The following is a 23,527-nucleotide window of genomic DNA, read 5'->3' as shown; positions in this document are numbered from 1 at the left end:
TTTTTGCAATCTACCCATCTGACAAAGGACTTATATCCAAAATCTATAAAGAGCAAAAACAGATTTACAAGAAAAAAACAAACAAGCCCATTCAAAAGTGGGCGAAGGATATGAACAGATACTTTACAAAAGAAGACATACATGAGGCCAGCAAACATGAAAAAATGCTCATCATCACTGGTCATCAGAGAAATGCAAATCAAAACCACACTGAGATACCATCTCACGCCAGTTACAATGGCGGTCATCAAAAAATCTGGAGACAACAGATGCTGGAGAGGATGTGGAGAAATAGGAACACTTTTACACTGTTTGTGGGAGTATAAATTAGTTCAACCATTGTGGAAGACAGTGTGGCGATTCCTTAAGGACCTATAAATAGAAATTCCATTTGACCCAGCAATTCCAGTACTGGGTATATATCCAAAGGATTATAAATCATTCTACTATAAAGACACATGCATACGTATGTTCATTGCAGCACAGTTCACAATAGCAAAGACTTGGAACCAACCTAAATGCCCATCAAAAATAAACTGTATAAAGAAAATGTGGCACATATGCACCATGGAATACTATGCAGCCATAACAAAGGTTCAGTTCCATGTCCTTTGCAGGGACATGGATGAAGCTGGAAACATCATTCTCAGCAAACTGACACAAGAACAGAAAACCAAACACCACATGTTCTCACTCGTAAGTGAGTGTTGAACAATGAGAACACATGGACACAGGGAGGAGGACATCACACACTAGGGCCTGTTGTGGGTAAGGCAGAGAGGGGACAGGAGGGTGAGGGGATAGGCGAGGGACAGCATTAGGAGAAATACCTAATGCAGATGACATGGTTATGGATGCAGCAAACCACCATGGCACCTATATACCTATGTAATAAACCTGTACGTCCTGTACATGTACTCCAGAACTTAAAATATAATTAAAAATAACATTTTTTTTTTAAAAGGATCCTCCAGGCCTCCAGTCTTAGTCAAACCTTCATGTGACTGCAGTACTGACCAATGTCCTTGACTACAACATCATGGGAAATAATACTAAGCTGGAAGCCCTCAGCTAAGCTGCCCAAATTTCTCACCCATAGAAACTGTGAAATCATAAATGTGTTTAAGTGTGTTAAGCTATCAAGGTTTGGGGGTCATTTTTTATGCTTCAATGGATAACTAATACGAAGAGCATTGTAGAGGCTTTATCAAATCGAGGAAGTTCACATCTATACCTACTTTTATAAAAGATTTCTAAAATAATGAATTCACTTTGAATTCAAGGTGGGAGGATAACTTGAAGCCAGGAATTTGAGACCAGCCTGAGCAACAAACTAAGACCCTCTCTCTTTAGAAAAATATGAAATTAATTATTTTTTAAAAAACAGCCCCAGACAGACAATAAAAACTATTTAAGAACTCAAGTTTTTGAAAAAGATAAATGAATTGCCTGAGAGCCTGCCTATCACAAATCATGTTATACAGGAAAGAAAGACTGTCCCAAGGAAGATTACAGACCCAAGCCTAAGCAAAACGTTTCTTTTTTTCTCTCAAGGTCCTATACTCCCAGTTTCCTCTTAAAATCTCTATGTCATTCAACTCTAGTGCCACAACAAGATTATGCTACGTACAACAAGTGCTGCATACTTCAAAAACAACTTCCTCAAACTAATAGCTGTGGCAACAGCAGCTAATTTACATGGCCTCCAGGACTCAGCAAAGAAATCTTAGTAATAAAACTGGGAACCAGCTACGTAGCTTATGTTACAATTTGGTAGCCTGGTGGACACATCTATTCTCATTGTCACAGATCTTTTTCTTTCCAATCTGGAATTTGACACTCCATGAACAAATTACAACAGCTAAAAAGTGGCACTGTTAGTGTCTCAACTAATTTAGCATTATTTGATCTCAAAATGCCCTGGCTAAAAGAAAATTCCTCAATGGTAATTCTAGAATAATTTTCTACTAGAATCCCTTCACTGCTGAGATTCTGATGTAATCCTCTCCTCCATTTTTATCTACCTGCAGTATGTGAATAAATGAATAAAGCAAAAGCTTCACTTCACTTAATATATATTTATTAAATATTTACTGTTAAATAAATATATATACTTAATAAATATTTACTGAATATATATTTATTGAATACTCTAAAAGCTCCAGGTTAAAAAGGAAGGAAAGAAGAGGCAACCACTACCTCAAATATCTCCTAAAAGGAACTAACAGTGTTGTACATATAATGCATCAAGTATAGTAAGTGTATAAATTATAAGGCGTATTTGTCAATTCCCATGTAGCATGTGTATCATGTCATTATTTAACATGTACACTGAGGTTTTTACAATAATCAGTCTTTTAACCACACATTTCACCTAAAAATTATCACAACAAACCAAATTAATGCAGCACTTCATGCCAGTCTCACCAATCAAGAAATGCTTACACTAAGCCAAACAGTGTTAGCCATAAACTTGAAGGCAGCTAAGTAAAATATGCTGTAGCTACAATCTAAAAGTAAAATTATATTTGATAATACTCATACAAATTTCAGGTATATTATTTAGAAATTAATAAAATTATGTGACATGGTGATTCTTAGCTGGGTGTTATAATACGAAGGAAATAACACATTTTAGTTATTCTAAAATGTTTGGAATTTAGCTAGCATAGATTTAAGTTTATAAGAGAGAAAAAAATAAACACTCTATAGACCTATGGTTAATGGATGACCCCAAAAAATTATATAATCAAAGACCAAAGGATAAAAAGCATATCCACCTGAAACTGATATGACACAATCTGATATACAGCATGTTTTAAAGCTGCTATTATGTTGTAAATATCAACCTATTCCTTACGTTCTGATGTAGGTTATCCTCAATATTCAGTAATCTTCCATAGTGGTTATCTTCCTGAGTGCTTTACATTAAACAGATAAGCCATGAGGCAAACCCAACAATGAAAAACAAAGTTGATAAACTACAAGACTCAGGGCTTGTAACCACACTTACCAGAGAACAGAGAAGATGAAGAACAAATGAATAGCTCCCATAAAGTAAAAATCATGAAAACTTCAGAAAGACATGAATTAAGGAAGAAAAGCATATGCTAACTGGAAGCAAGTGTTACATCAACAAACACAGCAGGCTTTCCTTCTAAATAAATAGTATTTATTATGCCTACTAACACTATTTATTATATTCAGGTAATATCTTAATACAACTGATTTTTTAAAAAACAAGAGTACCTGTCCAGACAGTCAATAATAAATGAAGCCAGTATCATTCATTACCAGCACCAATTACTCAAACCACAATTCTAATTCATTTTCCACAGAAGTCTTAATTTTCTGTTATCTACTGCCTGTCTTCCAGAGTCTTACTATTCCATCTTATTTTTATCCACTATTCTGTATGCCCCTTTCCTAGAACTGCTTGCACTTTGATATGATTTAGCTGTGTTCCCACTCAAATCTCACCTAGAATTGTAGTTCCTATAATCCCCACATGTCAAGGGAGGAACCTGGTGGGAGGTAAATTAATCACAGGGGCAGTTACCCTTATGCTGTTCTCATGATAGTGAGCTATGAAATCTGACAATTTTATAAGGAACTTTTTCCCCCTTTGCTCGGTACTTCTCTCTCCTGACGCCCTGTGAAGAGGTGGCTTCCCCCATGCTTCTAGGTTTCCTAAGGCCTCCCAAGCCATGTGGAACTCTGGGTCAATTTAACCTCTTTTCTTTAAAAATTACCGAGTCTCAGTCATTTCTTCATAGCAGCCTGAGAATAGAGTAATGCACCCTTTGTCTTTAAACTCTTGACACTGCTTTATCCACGTAGACTAGCTCCTAAATAAAACCATCTGCTAATCATGCCTTAAACTCAGGATTCTTTGTCCATTAGAATATTCTGTATTCTGTATGAGGTAACATATCAGTGTAATCAATCACTGTTTCATGTATTAATAAAAAAATGTTGGGGAAAAAGCGTCAAAATTCAGTTGGAGGTAATGGCAAGAACTAATCAAAGTAACAAATAATTTAACATCTTCACACCAACCCAATTCAAGGAAAAAGTGAAAATCATACTATCCAGTCTCTAAGAGATTATAGAAACTTATATTTAACACTTGATTAATTACTCAGTGAGAAAAATAGGGATATTTGCTACTGCTAACTAAATTAGTTTTAAATTAATTCAAAGAATAAAAAGAAAAGGCAGTTTTCTAAACAGCAAGAGAAAAGGTGAGTAATCATAAAACAATACACAACAGGATCAAAGGGTTTCTGGAGACTTATGAAAAAGACAACAATTATAGTCATCTTTTCAGTGATTTGTTTTTTAGTTCTTCAGCTAGCCATTATCACGAAAAAGGCAGCATCACAGTCCTGACACTGTGTGGGGCCTAGTCTGAGAATAGGGAGACAATTATTTTTTAAGCTCTCCTTAGCCAAAATGAGGAAGGCTAATTCTTGTCTAGACCCAGGTTAATACCAAAATACTGTTGAGGTTGAAGTAACTGGCTTTAAAAATATTATTAAGTTTTGAATACAAAGCTTCAAAAAATAAAAGAGTTTGTCTCTGAATTTCACGTCAAGTTTTGAGAAGTCATGATACAGGAACACGGTTTTAAAAAAAGAGCATGATTTGCTTACAGCAGCTTTACAATAACCCTAAGAAAATCTCTGAGCATCTGTTACTTTAACTTTTCAATATTCATTCCCCACATCATTCTTCCCTAAAAAAGTTAATTTTATGGTTTATTAATAAGACCAAGTAGGTAGAACACATTTCTAAAAAGGCCTCCAAGCAGTTCTGATTTATTCTCATCTCAACTTTGTTCAAATTATCCTCCAGCACTTTTTTAATGCTTTTGTGTTTAACCACATAGTGTGTACAGAGAGGGTATTATAGGTTGAATGATGTCCTCCTTAAAAATACATTAAAATTTTAACCCCTAGAACCTGTGAATGTGACCTTATTTGGAAACAGGGTCTTTGCAGAAGTAATCCAAACTAAAATGAGGTCATGCTGGTTCAAGGTAAGCCCTAACTCTACATACTGGTATCTTTATAAGAAAAGAGAAAGATATGAAGATAGAAAGCTCCGGGAAGAAGGACTTGTGAAGGAGACAAAGATTGGAGTTACGGTGCCACAAGCCAATGCATAATATACCAAGGACTGCCAATAAGCATCCAAAGCTAGAAAAGGCAAGGAAGAATTCTTCTCTAGAGTCTTTAGAGGTAGCATGGCCCTGCCAACACCTTCATATTTTGAACCTTATAGTCCCCAAAACTGTAAAAAGATACATTTTTGTTAAGTCCTCTAGTTTGTCGTAATTTGTTACAGTAGCCCTAGGAAACTAATACAGAGAAGTAGAGGTTAACGGTTTTGAACCTGTTTTATAAACATATACTGGGGACTGAGCAAACAAGTAAATAGATGGTAGATGGTAGGAGGCTTCAAACTGTTGGAGAAGGACATTACAGATAAGGAAGAAGGACTAAAATAAATCCTGCTGTCTGGATTCAAGTCAAAGACATTAGACGGAACTCATGTTTAGCTCAATACTAATACTGATGAATAAACAAAGAAATAATTGTAGATATATGTACATATACATGCTGGTATACATACCTGGATATCCTAGCCCTGTCCTCTGAAAGGGCCTAAAAGCAATGACATCTCAATAATAACAAGTATATCCAGCACCCAGATCTTGGTTTCTTAATGCCACTCTCCAATAAAAGAACCAGAGCTCATTCGTGAAATGATGCTAAGGTGGGAAATTAAAATGAACATGGAACATCTTGTAGTACCCAGAAGTAAGGAAGTGCTCAAAACCCAAAAGGATGGCAGGGTGTTGTCCATGTCAAACTGTCACCAGAACACATGTGAAAGAGTTGTCAATGGCACAATTTGAACAAGAAAATAATTATTATTGAGTCATAATCCAAAATATAAAACAAGTCCACACAGTGTATACTGGCATAAGGAAATGACTGAATAAATAAATAAATGAGAGAGAATTACTCTTAGAGAAGAATTCCAAATTATACATATAAATATTTAGTCCTCCAGGACGTAGAACCTAGTGCCTCTAACTCCTATTTTGAGTGCGGGCACAACTTAGTGACTTGCTTCCAAAAAACAGAGTATGATTTAAAAAACAAAAAAAATACAAATGGTGAAATACTGTTTTATAGTAGAGAAACCTGGAAAACATATCTTAACCAAGCAACCAAGGTAACGGCACCAGTGATATCAAATTATTATTATGTACCCCTGATATGATGGAATGAAAAGAATATTTTCATCTCAGTGGTATTCTTGCCAAAAACCTATAGCCCCAGTCTAATCACGAAAAAACATAAGACAACCCTAATTTGAAGGTCATCTATAAAATATCTGACTAGTTCTCTTCAAATCTGACTAATTTTCCTCAAAACTGTTAAGGTTATGGAAAAAAGGAAGAGAATGAGAAACCATCACAAGCCAGAGGAGATTAAGAAAACATTACAGTTAAATGTAATGTGGTGTCCTGGATAGGAACCAGGAACAGAAAAGGACATTCATAGAAAAATGGGTAAAATTCTAATAAAGTCTGAAGTTTAGTTAAAGAATAAATGTGTACATACAGAAGTCCATATTGACATAAATAAGCAATTCAACAAATAAATGAGAGACAGGTGACAAACATATCTTCAAGAAGAATTCCAAATAATAAATTTACATACCCTTCCTTAAAGGAGATGGAATTAAAACCTCCCTTTTTGACTTGCCTCCAAAGAACAGACTATAGAAAGAAGAAAATTTATTACTTTATAATGGAGAGAACTTGCAAACCTGGTACTGTCAGTCCCTGAGCCTTTTTTTTTTTTTTAATGATATAAATTACCCATCAAGCTACCAACTTGATCCTTAACTTCTCTGGTGCTGGTTTAAAATTCAGCTCTTTGGGTATACTAACAAAACTTTTTCAAAGTGAAAGCAAGTTTATTCAGAAAATAAAAAAATAAAACAATGGCTACCCCACAGAGCAGCCCTGAGGGCTGCTGGTTGCCCATTTTTATGGTTATATTTTGATGATATGCTAAACAAGGGGTGGATTCTCGTGCTCTCCTTCCTGACATTTCCAGGATATTTGTAAACTGTCATGGCACTGGTGGGAGTGTGGCAGTCAGGACAACCAGAGGTCACTCTCGTCACTACTTTTGGTTTTGGTAGGTTTTGGCTGGCTCCTTTACTGCAACCTGTTTTATCAGCATGGTCTTTATGACCTGTATTTTGTGTTGATCTCCTATCTTACTCTGTGACATAGAATGCCTTAACCATCTAGGAATGTAGCCCAGTAGGTCTCAGCCTCATTTTGCCCAGCTCCTGTTTAAGATGGAGTTGCTCTGGTCCACACACCTCTGACATTTCCCCCCTCCCTTTTATAAGAGAACCCTTAATCCTAAGGGTTGCAGAGGGATGAAGTTCCATCTTGTTCTGTAATTTCTTCAGGCTGAATAGAGGCGATAATATTCCTGCCTAATTATGAGGGTCTCTTGCATTCAGGGTAGGGAGGAGCTCAGTTTGAAAGCATCAGTATGGTAAGGTCCATTCACAACTCATGAGTTTCAACAAAAGGTGATATCTGGAAGATTAATGTTTAATTTAAGAAAACATTCAGTAAGCTTGTCCTGTACTCCTAAACAAAAAGCATAACAGCAATACATTCCACAAGAATACAGCAAAATAAGTAAAGTTATTTCAAGTAAACTAAATTAGAAGGCTTTCCATGAACTGGGCAACTGCTGAAACCAAGCTGATAATGGGGTTGCTAGCTGACTGCAATGTGCCCAGAATTAGAATACTGATTCAGATTTTTATATTACTCAACCCTCTTGTTCTGAGCAGCAGTCGGAGATCACTGGTTGGTTGATGGGAATAAGCACAATTAGCCTAAACTGCAGAAACAAACTTAAAAACAATTAATGAGACTAGAATTTAATAACAACTGTGCCATAGTTTTTGAAACGTATTTCCCTCTCCAGTTGCTCATTTTTAGTAAAGATAAATTACAGTAAGATCAATCAGCTTTATTATACTTGGTCTGATTTTTTGTATAAAGTACAGCAAGCATAATTATTTTTCACATAAGCTCTTTTTAAATTGGCTTTGATGGAACTCTGTTCCATAGATGGGATTTCAGATAAGACTCTTATAAAACCAAGCCCAGCCCTGGGTTTGTCCCCTCAAATATCTATGAATTGGGTGCATTCCTCTCCTCTTGGGGTCCCAAGAAAACTTGGGGCTCCTGGACCTGATAGAAAGTGGCATTCTTTACTTAGGACAGGTCAGAAACCCTGTACAGGGACTGTGTATGCAAGGTAGGAGGCCAGTTCCCCAAGGGGCTTTAATTGGTTCTATAAGTCAAGTTTAGTATCTGAAAGGAAAACATACCATTCTAATCAAAGCCTTGGTAAAATAACCAATTTCTCTGATTGTGTCCTGTTACAAAAGAAAACAGATTCTTATTGCACCTATGCAAATAACTATATTGCCATAAGTTAAGAATACTCACAACTAGTTTCCAAATTCTGGAGAAATCAGGTATAGAGAAATACTTATGCTCCAAATTTTGTTCATAGGAGTACACTCAACTGTTAAAGGCTGTAAATAGCTCAAAAAAAGTTTTCTTGACTCTAAAAACAAAGGATCAGCAAAGTTAAAAAGATTAGATGTCTTCAGTTTTGTGATGTGGTTAACTTCTGTTTCGGAGAATTTTGATTTTAGCTCTACATGAGAGTTCTGAAACTTTTTTCCTTTATTCTGATGTCACAATCTCCAAAGTTGTCAGAAAATCTGCACTTAAGAACACCTGCCAGAGTTCTATAGTTGATTATAAACGACCTTCTAAAGGAGATTAAAACAAGACAATTGTCTCTAGATGGTAAAAAAGTTTTAGGCTAGCCACTATTAAAGCCACAACTGAAAAGGAAATCTGGTTAATTCTGTAGTACACAGAATTTTACGCAACAATTCTAAATAACATGCACTAAGTCACATTAGGATTACAGGAGTTTCCCATAACTTTGGAACATATCCCAATAACACATTTATTAAATATAGTCCAAAGAAAGCAAAACACCATTTTACATTTGATAGTGCTTCCTGTATGATTTTTACACCAAATAAGCCAGATTTCACCTTTAATCTACTATTAATGTTAAACACAATTTTTTTTTAACTTTTAAACAGTGTTTAATGTCTTTTAGGTATGAGAACACACATCTTGTTTTATAAAATTGGAGTTTTAAAAGAAAGCTGAAGATGTGTTATTAATTAAATATCAAAGTTATTTTTGCCAAATAAATTTCCATGACAGTGTCATTCTTAGTGGTGTGTGCGTGTACGTGCATGCTTGTGAGCGTGCAGATGCATATGTGCACATGTGCCTAATTACCAAAGAAATAAGTCTCATGATGTGCAAAATAATAATGCCTCACAGATGCTAGATACGTCAAACAGAATTTTTTTTTTCCAAGAGGCCTTAGGGTTGTTCTTCTTGAGGAATATCTTTGGGGTGTCCTCTGTATTTCCTTAACTTGAATATTGGCCTGCCTTGCTAGGTTGGGGAAGTTCTCCTGGCTAATATCCTGAAGAGTGTCTTCCAGCTTGGAGTCATTCTCTCCATCACATTCAGGTACACCTATCAAACATAGATTATTAGGTCTTTTCACATAATACCATATTTCTTGGAGGCTTTGTTCATTTCTTTTCACTCTTTTTTCTCTAATCCTGCCTTCTCATTTTATTTCATTGAGTTGATCTTCAATCTCTGATATCCTCTCTTCTACTTGGTCGATTTGGCTACTGAAACTCGTGCATGCTTCACGAAGTTCTCATGTTGTGTCTTTCGGCTCCATCAATTCATTTATATTCTTCTCTAGCTGTTTATTTTTGTTAGCATTTCGTCAAACCTTTTTTCAATGTTCCTAGTTTCTTTGCATTGGGTTAGAACATGTTCTTTTAGCTCAGAGAAGTTTGTTATTACCCACTTTCTAAAGTCTGTTTCTGTCAATTATCAGACTCATTCTCCATCCAACCCCCTTCCCTTGCTGGTGAAGAGCTGTGATTCCCTGGAGTAGGTGAGGTGTTCTGGTTTTAGGTGTTCTCATCATTTTTGCGCTGGTTTCTTCCCATCTTTGTGGATTTATCTACCTGTGGTCTTTGTAGTTGGTGACTTTCAGATGTGGTCTCTGAGTGGATGTCCTTTTTGTTGATGATGAAGTTATTTATTTCTGTTTTTTAGTTTTCCTTCTAACAGTCAGGCCCCTCTGCTGTAGGACTGCCGGAGGTCCACTCCAGACCCTCCTTGCCTGGGGATCACCTGCGGCGGCTGCAGAGCAGTAAGGGCTGCTGCCAGTTTCTTCTTCTGTTACCTTTGTTCCAGAAGGATACCTGCCAGATGTCAGCCTGAGCTCTCTTTTATGAGGTGTCTCTGAATAAACAGGGATCAGGAGCTGCTTTAGGAGACAGTCTGTCCCTTACAGGAGCTCAAATAAATGCTGAGCTGTGAGCTCCATTGTTCCATTCAGAGCTGCTGGGCAGGTACTTTTAAGTCTGCTGCAGCAGACCTCATTAACCACCTTTTTTTCCCACGTGCTCCGTCCTGGGAAGGTGGGGTTTTATTTATAAGTTCCTGGCGTGCTGCTGCCTTTTTTCAGAGATGCCGTGCCCAGTGAGGAGGTAACCTAGTCACAGCCTGCCAGCAGAGGCATCACTGAGCTGCTGTGGGCTCTGCCTAGCTGCTGTGTGAACTTCCTTGCTGTTTTGTTTATAGAGGTATAGTTAGAACTGCCTCGGTAATGGCAATCTGCCTCAGTAACAGCAGACTGCCTTGGTAGTGGTGGACTCCCTAGGTAATGGCAGACGCCCTTCCCCCCACGGAGCTGGACTGTCCCGGGTCCTGCTGTGCTTGCTGTGAAACTCTCAAACCAGAGCATTTCAGATTGTTGGTCTTTGTGGGGGTGGGACCCACCGAGCCAGACTACCTGCCTCCCTGTTTCAGCCCCCTTTTTCCAGTTGAATGGGCAACTCTGTTTCCCAGGCGTTCCAGGCGCCAGTTGAAACGGCCACCCATATTTGTGTGAGTTTTTGTGCAGAGACCCACTGTGCGGGCTGAAACAGCCATGCTGGAGACTCGTGGAGCTTTTCTGCCCAGGAATCTCCTGGTCTGTGGGCAGTAAAAACTCGTTTGGAAATGCAGTGATCATTCATTCTCTACGTTCTCGCCTGGAATTGCACTCTAGAGCTGTTCCTATTCTGCCACCTTGGATCATCTCTCCCACAATTCTTAATAAAACCTTATAAATGTTTTTCCAATCTGAATTGGCTTGACCATAAGGTAAGATTCTTATAAACCTTTTAAAATCCTTACATTTTTTTGTGAAAGAGAAAATTGGCGCTGTAGGAAAAACCTGTTGTTGTTTTTTTTTTTTACAGAAAAAGTGAGTAATACCCCTTTAATTTTAGCCAATATGTTCACACACAGAATCTCTCATAATTTTTCCACACTATCCAAAACAGTTCAAACCTTTAGCTTTATTCCAACTTAAACAATGCTTTAACTCTTTAGGCAAAATACACATTCCCTTGCATTCTTAAAATCTTTACCATGAATACATTTTACTTTCCTTACACACTTTGCATGTAGAACTGTTTCAATAGTCTCAATGACATGTTACAATGTTAACTTTTACTTTTGGTGAAAACGCTGCTTAGTAAGTAATTTTAATAGTGTACTAGGTATGGAGCCTCGCGTAGGGCACACCAGGCAGAAATTCAGATAAGAGTTGACTCTCCAGCATAGCTAGGGAATATGGCTAACTCCACAGGTGCCCAGGCCTTATCTAGAATCTAATGGCTTTAAGGTAGTGTATTGAACAGTTTTCAAAAGTCAAAGAAACAGTTTGACTTTAAGCATTTAGCAAATCTGATATCTGACCTTAATTTAGACCAGATGTCTACATTTTCAAGACATTTTATTTTACCAATAATTTTTTAAACTGTCTTTATTTCCAAAAGATTACTAAAGTCACATGAACAAAAAGGCATTAAAGTTTCCATTTTTCTGACAAAATATTTAAGTGCTTATTTTTCTAAGCCAATTAACTGGAGCTCTTTTGTACATAAACATACAACACATATAAATATACACACAGAAGATCCAGCTCATGTAAGATTTTTCATTGCCTGTTTTTTCAGTGGATTACTGGCTTCAGAGTGGAGCCCTTGGAGGAACAGGGCCAGGAAAGCATGCATTTCTGGGGCCAAATAAGCAACTGAAGGCAAGGACAGATCCCAAAAATTAAGGATGCCATTTTACACTGCTTCCTGGATCCCCAAAAGGAGGGAAACACTACAGGAGAAGGCCATGCAGTGCTTCTACTCTGCACTTCACTGCAAGGCAACCCAAAGCCAATCAGCCTATTTGTCATCAGCCCATTCCTCATGGGAGTCTCATTTCCCATTGGAGGATAGGGACATTTCCTTATCTTCTAAGTAGCCAAGAGCATGCCTCTCTGATCCAAGTGTTCAAAGAGTCAAGTATCCTTCCATAACTACTATTAGCCATCCCTTAAAGTATATTTCCTACCTAGTTATTGCACATCAAAGCTCTCTCATAATGCATAGTAATTTCCGATACCCTCAAAACTCAAAACCATCAGATAACACAATGGAAAACAGATCAGAGCCTTTGATTTTGAAAGGGATCCATCTTTTTAATTCCTAGGGTTTCTTGAGGAAAAAAGAGGTTTTTCCCTAAAATGGGGTCTGTGATGCCTCCTGTTTTTCCCAAGGGCTACCAGAAGTTATCTTAGGGCCTTCTCATGAGTGCATTAAGAGTGGCAAGACAAAAAAACAAATGTAGAAAAATAATTTAGTTGACTGAGAAGAAAAAACCTTTTTCCAGAAATATAAGTTCCAAGAAGAGAAAAACATAAGAGCCTTTTAAATATATCTATACCTTGTTTATCCAGACTTTAATCATAGTGCTCTTTTAAAAATAAATCCTTTCAGATCTCTTAGTACCCAACTTTAGCCATGCCTAGCGGTCAATATTTCTAGCTTCTGAACTTTACCACAGGTGCTTAGAGAAAGGAAAATTTAAGACAGTCCACGGGGGAGAAGAGAATAGACAAGATCACACAGATATTAAGCACTGAAATGACTTACTTCCTAGTGGGGAACTGAACCTGGATCATCACTTGTGAAAGTGCAAAACCTTAGCTACTGAGCTACAGTAAGGGGCAGTCCCCATTTCCTTTCCCAAAATGAGTCTACAGTAGTTCATTTTGAGCTTGCAAAGATTTTTAACTATTTAATATAATTTTTAGAGCTAACTATGACATGAGCCCTAAAATTCCTGTTCCCTGGAAAGGGGAGACCAAAAGTACTGCCACGTGGTTACAAGGTCAAGCTCCCAAGGACACAAAACAAGGTAGAAACTTCATCCAGTTTTTTTGTTTGTTTCAGAGACCTGCAGCCAAGTTTGTTACTAACCAGCTTGTTGGGTCATCTTGAAAAGCAGTTTACAGGTGTTTTAAGTCCGTGTTTTATCCTGAAGTACCCCTTGACACAGAAAAACTAACTCATAGCACAAAATACACCAGCTTCAGACTAGCCTTAGAATAATTTTTTGCATTAATCAAAACTTTACAGAGGAGATAAACACTGATTGTTTTTCCCATTCATTCAACCATTTGCAGAGAGAGAGAGAGAAGCCCCAGATCTGGCTGGTAAAAATTCTTACCCTATTGTCGGCATGCAAGGCTTCTGGGTTCCCTATCCCTGAGTGGCCCTAGTGATCCAGCTTGTGGTACCATAGCCATGGGAGCCAAGCCACATCACAAAGAAAAAAAAATTTTTTTTTGCGTTCTGGCCAGAACAAAATACATGTGATAAACATAGACATTAGCCACTCTGCTTAGCACCCAACATCAAACTTACAAGGCTTAAATTTGCCCGTAGGGGGCCCAATCATCTTTAATCCAGCCTCTGACTTGGAGTTTTATTTAACACATGGTCTCTGGGCAAGATGGTCACCCCGAGTAATAGAAAAGATAGCAAAAGGTCTGGAAGAATACACAACACATTAATAATACTGGTAATCTCTTGAAAAGCAAGAATTAAAGAAGGAAATGAAATAAAGGGAGACTTTTTTTGCTCCATAAAATTTTTCAAAATAATTCTATGTGGAGTCAAATTTTTCAAATCCATGAAAAAAACCTGAAATATGAATTTGCTTTTAAAACAATGTTCATCTTTATGTTTTTGTAAATGTGTATTTATTACCTTTATAAATCAGGAAAAATGAGTAGTACATATAGTAGTTGACATTAAGGATAAGTTTGACAATCTCTTTTTAAGTTCTTTTCTCTTCATTTTCTTTTTCACTTAAACCTATGACAGGATTTCTGGTTCAAGATCACTGCCTGATACATATATTACAGACATATATTACCTACCTCCCAAGACCCAGTGAAATGACAAAAAAGTAAAGCATAGAAACCCACACCAATGAATAATATGGGAGCATCAAGGGAAAGAGATTAGAAAAAAAATTCCTGACAATAGAAAACAAAGGGTGTTAAATATTGAGGCAGAACAGAAGAATGCAACACTACAACCTCAGAAATACCAAGTACAAAACCAGGATCGAATAAAAACGTAGGTAGAAAGAGGAACTCTTTTTTTTTTTTGATGGAGTCTTGCACTGTCGCCCAGGTGGAGTGCAGTGGCGCAATCTTGGCTCCCTGCAACCTCCACCTCCAGGGTTCAAGCGATTCTCCTGCCTCAGCCTCCCAAGTAGTTGGGACTACAGGCATACACCACCACGCCCAGCTAATTTTCGTATTTTTAGTAGAGACGGGGTTTCACCATGTTGGCCAGGATGGTCTCGATCTCTTGACCTGGTGATCCGCCCACCTCAGCCTCCCCAAAGTGCTAGTATTACAGGTATGAGCCACCTCACCTGGCCGAAACAGAAACCTTAACTGAGAGTCTACATATCCACTGTTTCATTCAACAAAATTGAACACTCAGTACATACTAGTTCCTGTCCTATGATACAAACAATAAACAGCCCCAAAAATAAACAAGGGGGCACAAAATTGTGAGGATGGCAATAGAAATACCACTCCAGATAAGTCAGTTAGAGAACATTTCCAGGGAGAAAAAAATGAGAAGAGAGACACTAAAAAACATAAGGGAGCGAGGAAAGAGAACAAGAGTCACTTCTTGAGCACTGATAATAATGAAAACTGTGCTAAGCTACTTAAAAGTCATCGTATCAAATCACCACAGAGTTATCTTCAATTTAGATATTTTTTAAAAAGTGAGGCTCAAAGAAGTGAGAAATTATTCAAGGTTGTACAGATAACTATAATAAGTAATAGCAGGTTTTAAATGCAGCTCAAACTCTTCATCAAATTAATAATACTAATTTTACCTTCTGGGAACTCCCACCCACGCTAACAAAAGCCAAGTGGGGTGTCTAGACTTCTAAACTTGCCAGGCTATAATAATGCACCCTAAAAGTACCACCACAGTAGTATCCAAGAAGGCCAAGTAGGGAGACAGGGCCTTCACCCCATCAGCAATATGGTACACCCCCTCCTTCCCCTCTACCCTTAGGTGGTATCAGAGGAGGTCTAGTAGAGACTGAAAACTTTCACCATCACTGAGTAATAATAAGGCAACCCACAATGTGGTGTCAGTGGTGATAATCTGGGAATCCTGGACTTCCACCCCCACCCAGCAGTAACAAGGTACTCTACCTCATCCTCAGGTATCAGCAAGGCCATGTGGGGAACCTGGACTTCTATCTCTACCTGGCAATAAGGAGATAGTACCCCATCACTTTCAACTGCAAGATCCAAAGAAATCCACCCAAGGGCACATGATAATTAAATTTCTAAAAACTGAAGAAAAAGAAAAAAATATTGAAATAAGCCAGAAAAAAAAAAATGACAACTTACAATGGGGGAGGGAGGGCACAAAACAATTCAAATGACAGCAGATTTGTCATCAGAAATCACAGGGGCCAGAAAAAAGTAGAAAAATATTTTCAAGTGGTAAAAGAAAAGAAGTGTCAGACTACAAATGTGTACCCAGTAAAATTATCCTTGCAGAATCAAGGGGAAGTCAAGACATTCTCAAATAAAAGAAAACTAAGACAATCTGTCATCAGAGATGACAAAAGAATTAAGAATGACTAAAGGAGATTCTCTAAACAGAAAGTAACAAAAGAAACCTTGGCGCATCACAAAGGAAGAAAAAACACAAGAAAAAAATATGAATAAATAAAATAGGCTTCCCTTCTCCTGAGTTTCTTAAATTATGTTTGACAGTTGTTTGATGTGACTATAAATGTATGTAGAGGGAATATGTGAAACTATTTTATTATAAACGAGGGAGGGTAAAGGGATATAAAAAGAAGTCAGATTTCTCAACTCCATTCAAACTGGTAAAATAACATCAGTAAACTGTGATACATGTATATACATAATGTACCAAGAGCAATGTATATAAAAATACCTAAAGCAACCACTAGAAGAACTATACAAAGAGAGACACTCAAAAACACAGATGAACCCAAATGGAATTCTAAAAATGTTCATATAACCCACAGGAAGGCAGAAAATGAAAACAGAAATGGAGAACAAATGGAAAGACTGAAGTATTAACATATAATTACATTAAATGTAAATGATCTAAATACACCAATTAAAAGATAGAAATTGGCACAGCAGATTAATTAGAAACCATGACCCAACTATATGCTGTTACAAATCATTTATCTCAAGCAATAATATAGATAGGTTGTATGTAAAAGGATATAAAACATATGCCATGTAAACACTAATCAAAAAAAGCATGCTGGTTATATAATATCAGATAAAGTAAACTTCAGAGAAAAAATTATACCAAAGACAGAGAAGGACATTATATAATGATAAAAGGGTCAAACCACCAAGAAGTAATAGCAATTCTAAATGTGTACACACCAAACAATGTGGCTGCAAAGCAAAAACATAGAAATGAAAAAATAAACAAATCTACAATTATAATTGTAGACTTTTAAATACTCCTCTTTCAACTGATAGAAAAACTAGACAGAAAATCATCAAGTATACAGAACTCAACATCAACAAAATCTAATCAACATTTAGAGAACACTCCCCCTTATAACAGCAGAATACACCTTCTTCCCAAGTACCCACAAAACCTATATCAAATATACTATATAGTGGGCCCTCAAATGTCAACAAATTTAAAGGACTGAAATCACATGAAGTGTTTCTAGCCACACAGAAATAAACTAGAAATTAATAATAGAAAGACATCAGGAAAATCTCGAAACACTTTGAAACTAAACAACACACTTACAGTCCTGAGATGCAAAGAGCAAGACATAAGGTAAATTAAAAAAACGAAAAATACACTGGACTGAACTAAAATGAATATATAAAATATCAAAATTAGTGGGACACACCTACAGCATTTCTGAGAGGAAAATTTTAAAATAGCATATTTTAAAAAGGGAAAACTCTCGAACCTGCTAACAAGGACCTAAAAAAAGGAAGAGCTCAACAGACCCAAAGCAAGCAGAAAAAAAGGAAATAACAAAGAGCAGAAATCGCTGAAATTGAAAACAAAAAATAAATGAGAAAATTAATGTAACCAAGAGATGGCTCTTGGTAGAGATCAGTAAAATCAACGAACTGCTGCCAAAACTGATCTGAGGCAGTGGATCACCTGAAGTTGGGAGTTCCAGACCAGCCTGACCAACATGGAGAAACCCATCTCTACTAAAAATACAAAAAGTAGCCAGGCATGGTAGCACATGCCTGTAATCCCAGCTACCAGGAAAGCTGAGGCAGGAGAATTGCATGAACCCAGGAGGCAGAGGTTGCGGCGAGCAGAGATCATCATTGTACTCCAGCTTGTGCAACAAGAACAAAACTCCATCTCAGAAAAATTAATTAATTAATAATTAATTTTTAAAAAGCAAATCTATTTCTATATTATAAATGTATTTCTAAATTTATTTCTAGATTCTATAAAACATCAACAAAACTGAAAATATAATACCACTTACAATCACTCCAAAAACAAAATATTTCAGTATAAATTTAACAACATATGTATAGAAAATATATATTAAAGACTATACAACACTGGTGAGCAAAATAAAAAATCTAAATAAATAAAGAACAAACCATATTCATAGACTGAAAAACTCACCAAGAAAAGATGAAATTCTCCCCAATCTGATAGACAATACAATTCGTATCATATTCCCAGGAAGATTTGTTTGTATTCTTTTTTGTACAAACTCATAATTTTTATGAGTGTTACTTCCAGTAGCCTGATTATGCTAAGCTTATTTTTTTTCTTTTTTTAACCAAATACCCAGACTTCAATATTCTAAGCTTATACAGAAAGGAAAAGGAACTAGAAGAGCTAAAACAATTTTGAAAAACAATACAGTAGATACAACTCTACCCAAAAAGTAATAAGGCAAAAAAAAAAACCTCAGTCTATGTCTCACATATTGAGTTTCCCATACCTTGCATACTCTGAGAAAGATGTGGCCTTTGCCCAGCTCCTAGGAGGTAATAAGCTCTTGGAATGTCCTGCCTAGTAAGAAAGTCTTTCTTTACCTGGGGATTTTAGGCCACTCCATATAGTCTATGCTAATAATGTGATTGATGGTGGGGGCCTTGGACCAAATGGTATCAGCTGCAGACTGAGGTCATCCATGAGGGCAGTCAACCACACCTACATACCCACCTACCAAAAAACCCTGGACACCAAGGCTCAGATGAGCTTACCTAGTTTTCAATATTCCATATGTTCTCATACATCACTGCTGGCAGAAATAAACACTGTACACATGACTTCACAGTGTATTCGAAGTGTATTCTCTCTAATACCACCATTACTGAATGCTACTCATCAATAAAAAGGAATGGACTGTTGATACATGTAACAAACAACTGGATGAAAATCCAGAGAAGAAAGTCAATTTCAAAAGTCTGTATATGGTTATGGCTCCACTTATAAAGTATTCTTGAAAAACAAAACTATAGAAATTGAGAGTAAAGTGGCTTCCAAGAGATAAGGGGGTAGAGGAGAGCAGGGAGAGAGAGAAGTGTATATGGGCAACATAAGGTATATGGAAATGTTCTGAATCTCAGCTATATCAATGTCAATATCCTGGTTACAACACTATTATTTCTTAAAACCACATGTAAATCTGCATCTCAAAATAAGAAGTTTAGTTAAAAAGATGAAGAAAAAACTCTAATATGACTAGAGGGATTTTATTTGATATATATCAACAATGAACATTATTAACTATTCAAACACTATAATTTTCAGTATGAAACACCAAATTCATCAAATTTTATTTGATATACAGCAACACTGAACATTATTAAATATTCAAACACTGTAATTTTCAATATGAAACAATAAAACACATCCCCTAAATATTCTTATATCACAACCACTCTTCAAAGATTCATATATAAACAGTAAGAATTTTAGCTCACCTTCCACACTATCAGAACAGGAAGTTCCAATGCCAGTGTCTCCACTGTCAGAAGCTATACTGTGTCTCCTGATATGGTTACTTCGATGGTTAGATGGAACAGTTGTGGCCTGCCACAATGATTCATTACCAGGTAGCCATACTGATGAATAATCTGGGCCTAAAAAGGGAAATATCCAACAGTTAACACACATATAATATCTGAGTAGGCAGAAGATTTTTTTTTTACCTTGTGGAAAATACACATAAGATATAAAATATCTTTCTGCCCAAAATAATTAAAAATGATCAATAAAATTAACCAAATAAACTTATATATCACACATATATCAATTAAGTGTGATTAAATAGCTTCCTCTAGCTGAAGAACTGTTTTCTGCTTCTGGGCATTAAACTTTTAAAGACATACTACTGTGTTATTAAAAATGTTAAATCTACTTATCTTCAAATGTCAGCCCTCTGCTCTAGAATAATTGATAGGTAGGCATCTGTGATTCCACATACATGCATTAACTGAGCATCAGAACTCAGGAAAAATTCAATAATAATGCATGATAATATAAATAGGATATCCACATGGAATATGAAAACGATCCATTTTTTCTACTACATGTCTACTAAATTTTGTCTACAATCATCACTTAAAATTTTTAAATTCTTTTACATCATTTTATTTGGATTATTTCCTTAATTATTATATAATAACAATTTAATAGCACAGCTTTTTCCTACTCAATGCTTGATCTGTCCTTTTAATTTAAATATTTTTTAGCTACTTTAAGGTTTTTCATTGTTCTTTCAATGTTTATTTTCACTTAACCATTTTTACTTAACTTTTATTTGACTTTTTCTGTTTTACCCATTACTTAAATTCTTTTATTCTCTAGTACAATGCTACTCAAAGGATATCCATGGACCAGTGCCAATGTGTACTATTTGTTACAAGTTAGATGCAGAAATAAACACCTAGAAATTGTTACTGTACCATAATTAGAAAGAGAAATTTTAAATTTGTTAAACTTGATATAAAACCTGTAGAAGTACAAATCTTTACTAATGCCTAACACAATGAGTCTAAATTTGGGGATTACAGAATTATTCATGAAAATTAAGAAGTATCCCTAAATGAATTTTAGGCTTGTCATTTCATGACAGCTCTTAACACACATTACAGATGATCTGAATAGCCACCTTAAAACATTATTTCCACATAATTTCAATGCTCCCGTATCTGTATAGCAACCTTAAACAGATTTATCACATAATTCAATGTCCCCATTTGTGTTTTATGGCTGCAATAGCAGATGCTTCTAAGTAAAGAGCAAATGACATCATTGGTTACTTACCATTATTTGAAACAAGATAGTTTTAAAGAATTATTAAGTGATACCCTATTGAAACTGGCATGTAAGGAATGCCTTCTGGCAGTTTAAACATAAGGGTAACAAAACAACAAAAGTACATAAAGTTAATTATACCAGTTTTTTTTTTTTTTAGCTACACTTTTAGGAATAGTTGTTCTCTATAATATTAAAATCAAAACATATAAACCAATTAATAAAACCAGACCTGAAGCTATTTCTATCATATTAAGTTCAACATTATAATTCATTTTTAACAAAACATTATCATTTTAATATTATTTTATTAAAACATTTTTAATAAAACTTTAAAGTTTTATTTAAATGCAATTTATCAATTAAATTTAGGCTTTAGAGATGTATAAAGTATACAAGCAGCCTTAAAAGCCTTATACATTTAAATTAACAAATCAAAACGGAAAAATATTGGCCAAAGAGAAACTTTTACCAGCTCTGAGGTCCAGAACAACCACTTAAAGCTCTGTAGCTTCTAGACTTCTCTCTGAATGAGACTTTTCAATTTATGTGATTCAACACTCACATCAAAGCACCAGAGGAAGGTGTTCTGTCACCAGATCTATTCTAATTCTGATCTGTGATCTATAATCTACATCAAAATGTTTTTTTCAATCAGGTAACATCCCATCTAAATGAACTCAAAGTTGTGTCTAAACCATTATCAAAAATGGCAACCAGTTTACTCTCACAAGTGCAAACCTATTAACTGGGTAATTTTTTTTAATACCCAGCAAATAGCATAAATAGGCTGGGACTATATATAAATGGAAAATAAAGATAAGAAAAGATGCCAAATCTCATTAATAATGGGAGAAGTAAAAAACACAAAATTTTCTGGATTTTAAAAACTATCAAGTTGACAAAAGAAAGACTGGTGTCAGCCAAGTGAGAGGTATGCTCATATATTTTTGTGGCCTTGCAAATTGGTACAACCTTTCTAAAGAGCAAACTGGAAAGTGGTATCTAAATTTCAACACAGACATGACCTTCTACTATGAGTTTATCCTAAGTAAATATCAGACAAGTATAAAATATGAGTACAAGGACATTCCTGACAGCACTGCTTAAAATAAGGAAAAGCCTATGAACAAATACATACTGTTAATTAGTTGGATAATATTTACATACTAAAAATGATTTTACCAACCTATTTTTAAGCATGGAAGAACATCCAAAATATATTAAGTATATGTGGAAGAGAAGCATTTTATGTAGCTGTATACACCGTATGATTCCATAGCTGGAGAAGAGTTTGTATATTTACAGACATGGAAAAAACCTTTGGGGAGCTCTATATCTAAATGCTAACACTGACTATGTTTTACTAAAGCAACAAATACATTACAAGAAGATTTACTCCATCATTGGTTACTATTTTATTCATTCTCCCAATTTGTGTGGGGAAATGCTGGAAAGTACGTATACTGATTTGCAGATTACATCAACATTTGATACTGAGGTTAGAAACCAGCTATAGATCAAGACACATAAATTCAGACTGCTAGTAACAATTTTTACAAAACCTGTATTAAATGGCTAAAATTAAAATCCTTGCTTTTAGGCAATGTAACTATTTTGAGCAGTATACAATAATGCTCCATTAGAGCCCACAACACACCTCCACTCTATTGTTGACAAGTCTTCGCCAATGAACCATTTATAGATTAAAAGGAAATAATCAATCTCTCTCTCACTCACTCACTCTTTTACTCCAGTAATAGGGAGCAAAACCCCACTACATACACTAATGCTATAGTCTTATTATCACAAGCTAGGAAAACCTTCAGTCATTAGTCTTGCATAATTATTCCCAGAAAAACAGTTCAACAAATCCTTTTTCTGTAGAGCGCCAGATAGTAAATATTTTCAGCTTTGTGGGCCATTCAATCTCAGTCTCAACTAGCCAGTTATGCCACTTAAGTCTAAATGAGCTGTAGACAGTAAAATGGGTGTGGCTATGTTGTAATAAAACTTTATTTATAAAAACAGGTGACAAATCAGAGGTAGCCTGGGGCCAGTTTGAAGACTCCTGAGATGCAGAGTAAAAAATCATTCTAACTGAAACGTGAGCTCATCCTAGAGTACATATCAGCAGCCAGGCTGCTCAGAATCTGACAATTCATGAAAGCACTATTGAGGTTTTTCATGGATTACAAAAACAAATATATGTCAACAACAGTTTTAGGTTTCTTTTTCCAGAATAAAATAATCTCAGTTTATCCATATTGTATGGAACTCTTAGACAGTGTCAAATATGTATGATGGTTAATTTTACATGACAAACTTGACAGGACCATGGGGTACCTAGATATGCAGTCAAACATTACTTCTGTGAAGGTGTTTGGATGAGATCAACATTCAAATTGATCAACTGGATAATGCAGACTACCCTCCATAATGTGGGTGGGCTTCACTGAATCAACTGAAGGCCTGAACAGAAGAAAAGCTAACCATTCCCTAAGCAAAAGAGAATCATTCTTGCCTGATCTCCTCTGACTAAAACACTGGCTTTTTCCCAGCTTCAAACTTGAACTGA

General features: G+C 36.0%; 1 protein-coding gene across 5 annotated transcripts in view; it reads right to left on the bottom strand.

Moving 5' to 3' along the window:
• CEP85L (centrosomal protein 85 like) overlaps nt 1–23,527 on the bottom strand; it is a 239,290-nt gene that overhangs the window by 136,155 nt on the left and 79,608 nt on the right. For all 5 annotated transcript variants that reach the window (XM_017541076.2, XM_017541077.2, XM_037742954.1 and 2 more), the window contains exon 2: nt 19,614–19,772. Coding sequence is in view for 3 of the 5 variants with exons in the window: in XM_037742954.1 (XP_037598882.1) it covers nt 19,614–19,772 (159 nt within the window). In the remaining 2 variants the exon portion in view is untranslated. The remainder of the gene's footprint in view (nt 1–19,613; nt 19,773–23,527) is intronic.

Source organism: Cebus imitator, unplaced genomic scaffold (assembly GCF_001604975.1).
Source record: "Cebus imitator isolate Cc_AM_T3 unplaced genomic scaffold, Cebus_imitator-1.0 Scaffold130, whole genome shotgun sequence".
Taxonomy (NCBI): Eukaryota; Metazoa; Chordata; class Mammalia; order Primates; family Cebidae; genus Cebus; species Cebus imitator.
Note: the sequence above shows the minus strand (reverse complement) of the source record. Positions and strands in the feature narration are given on the sequence as shown.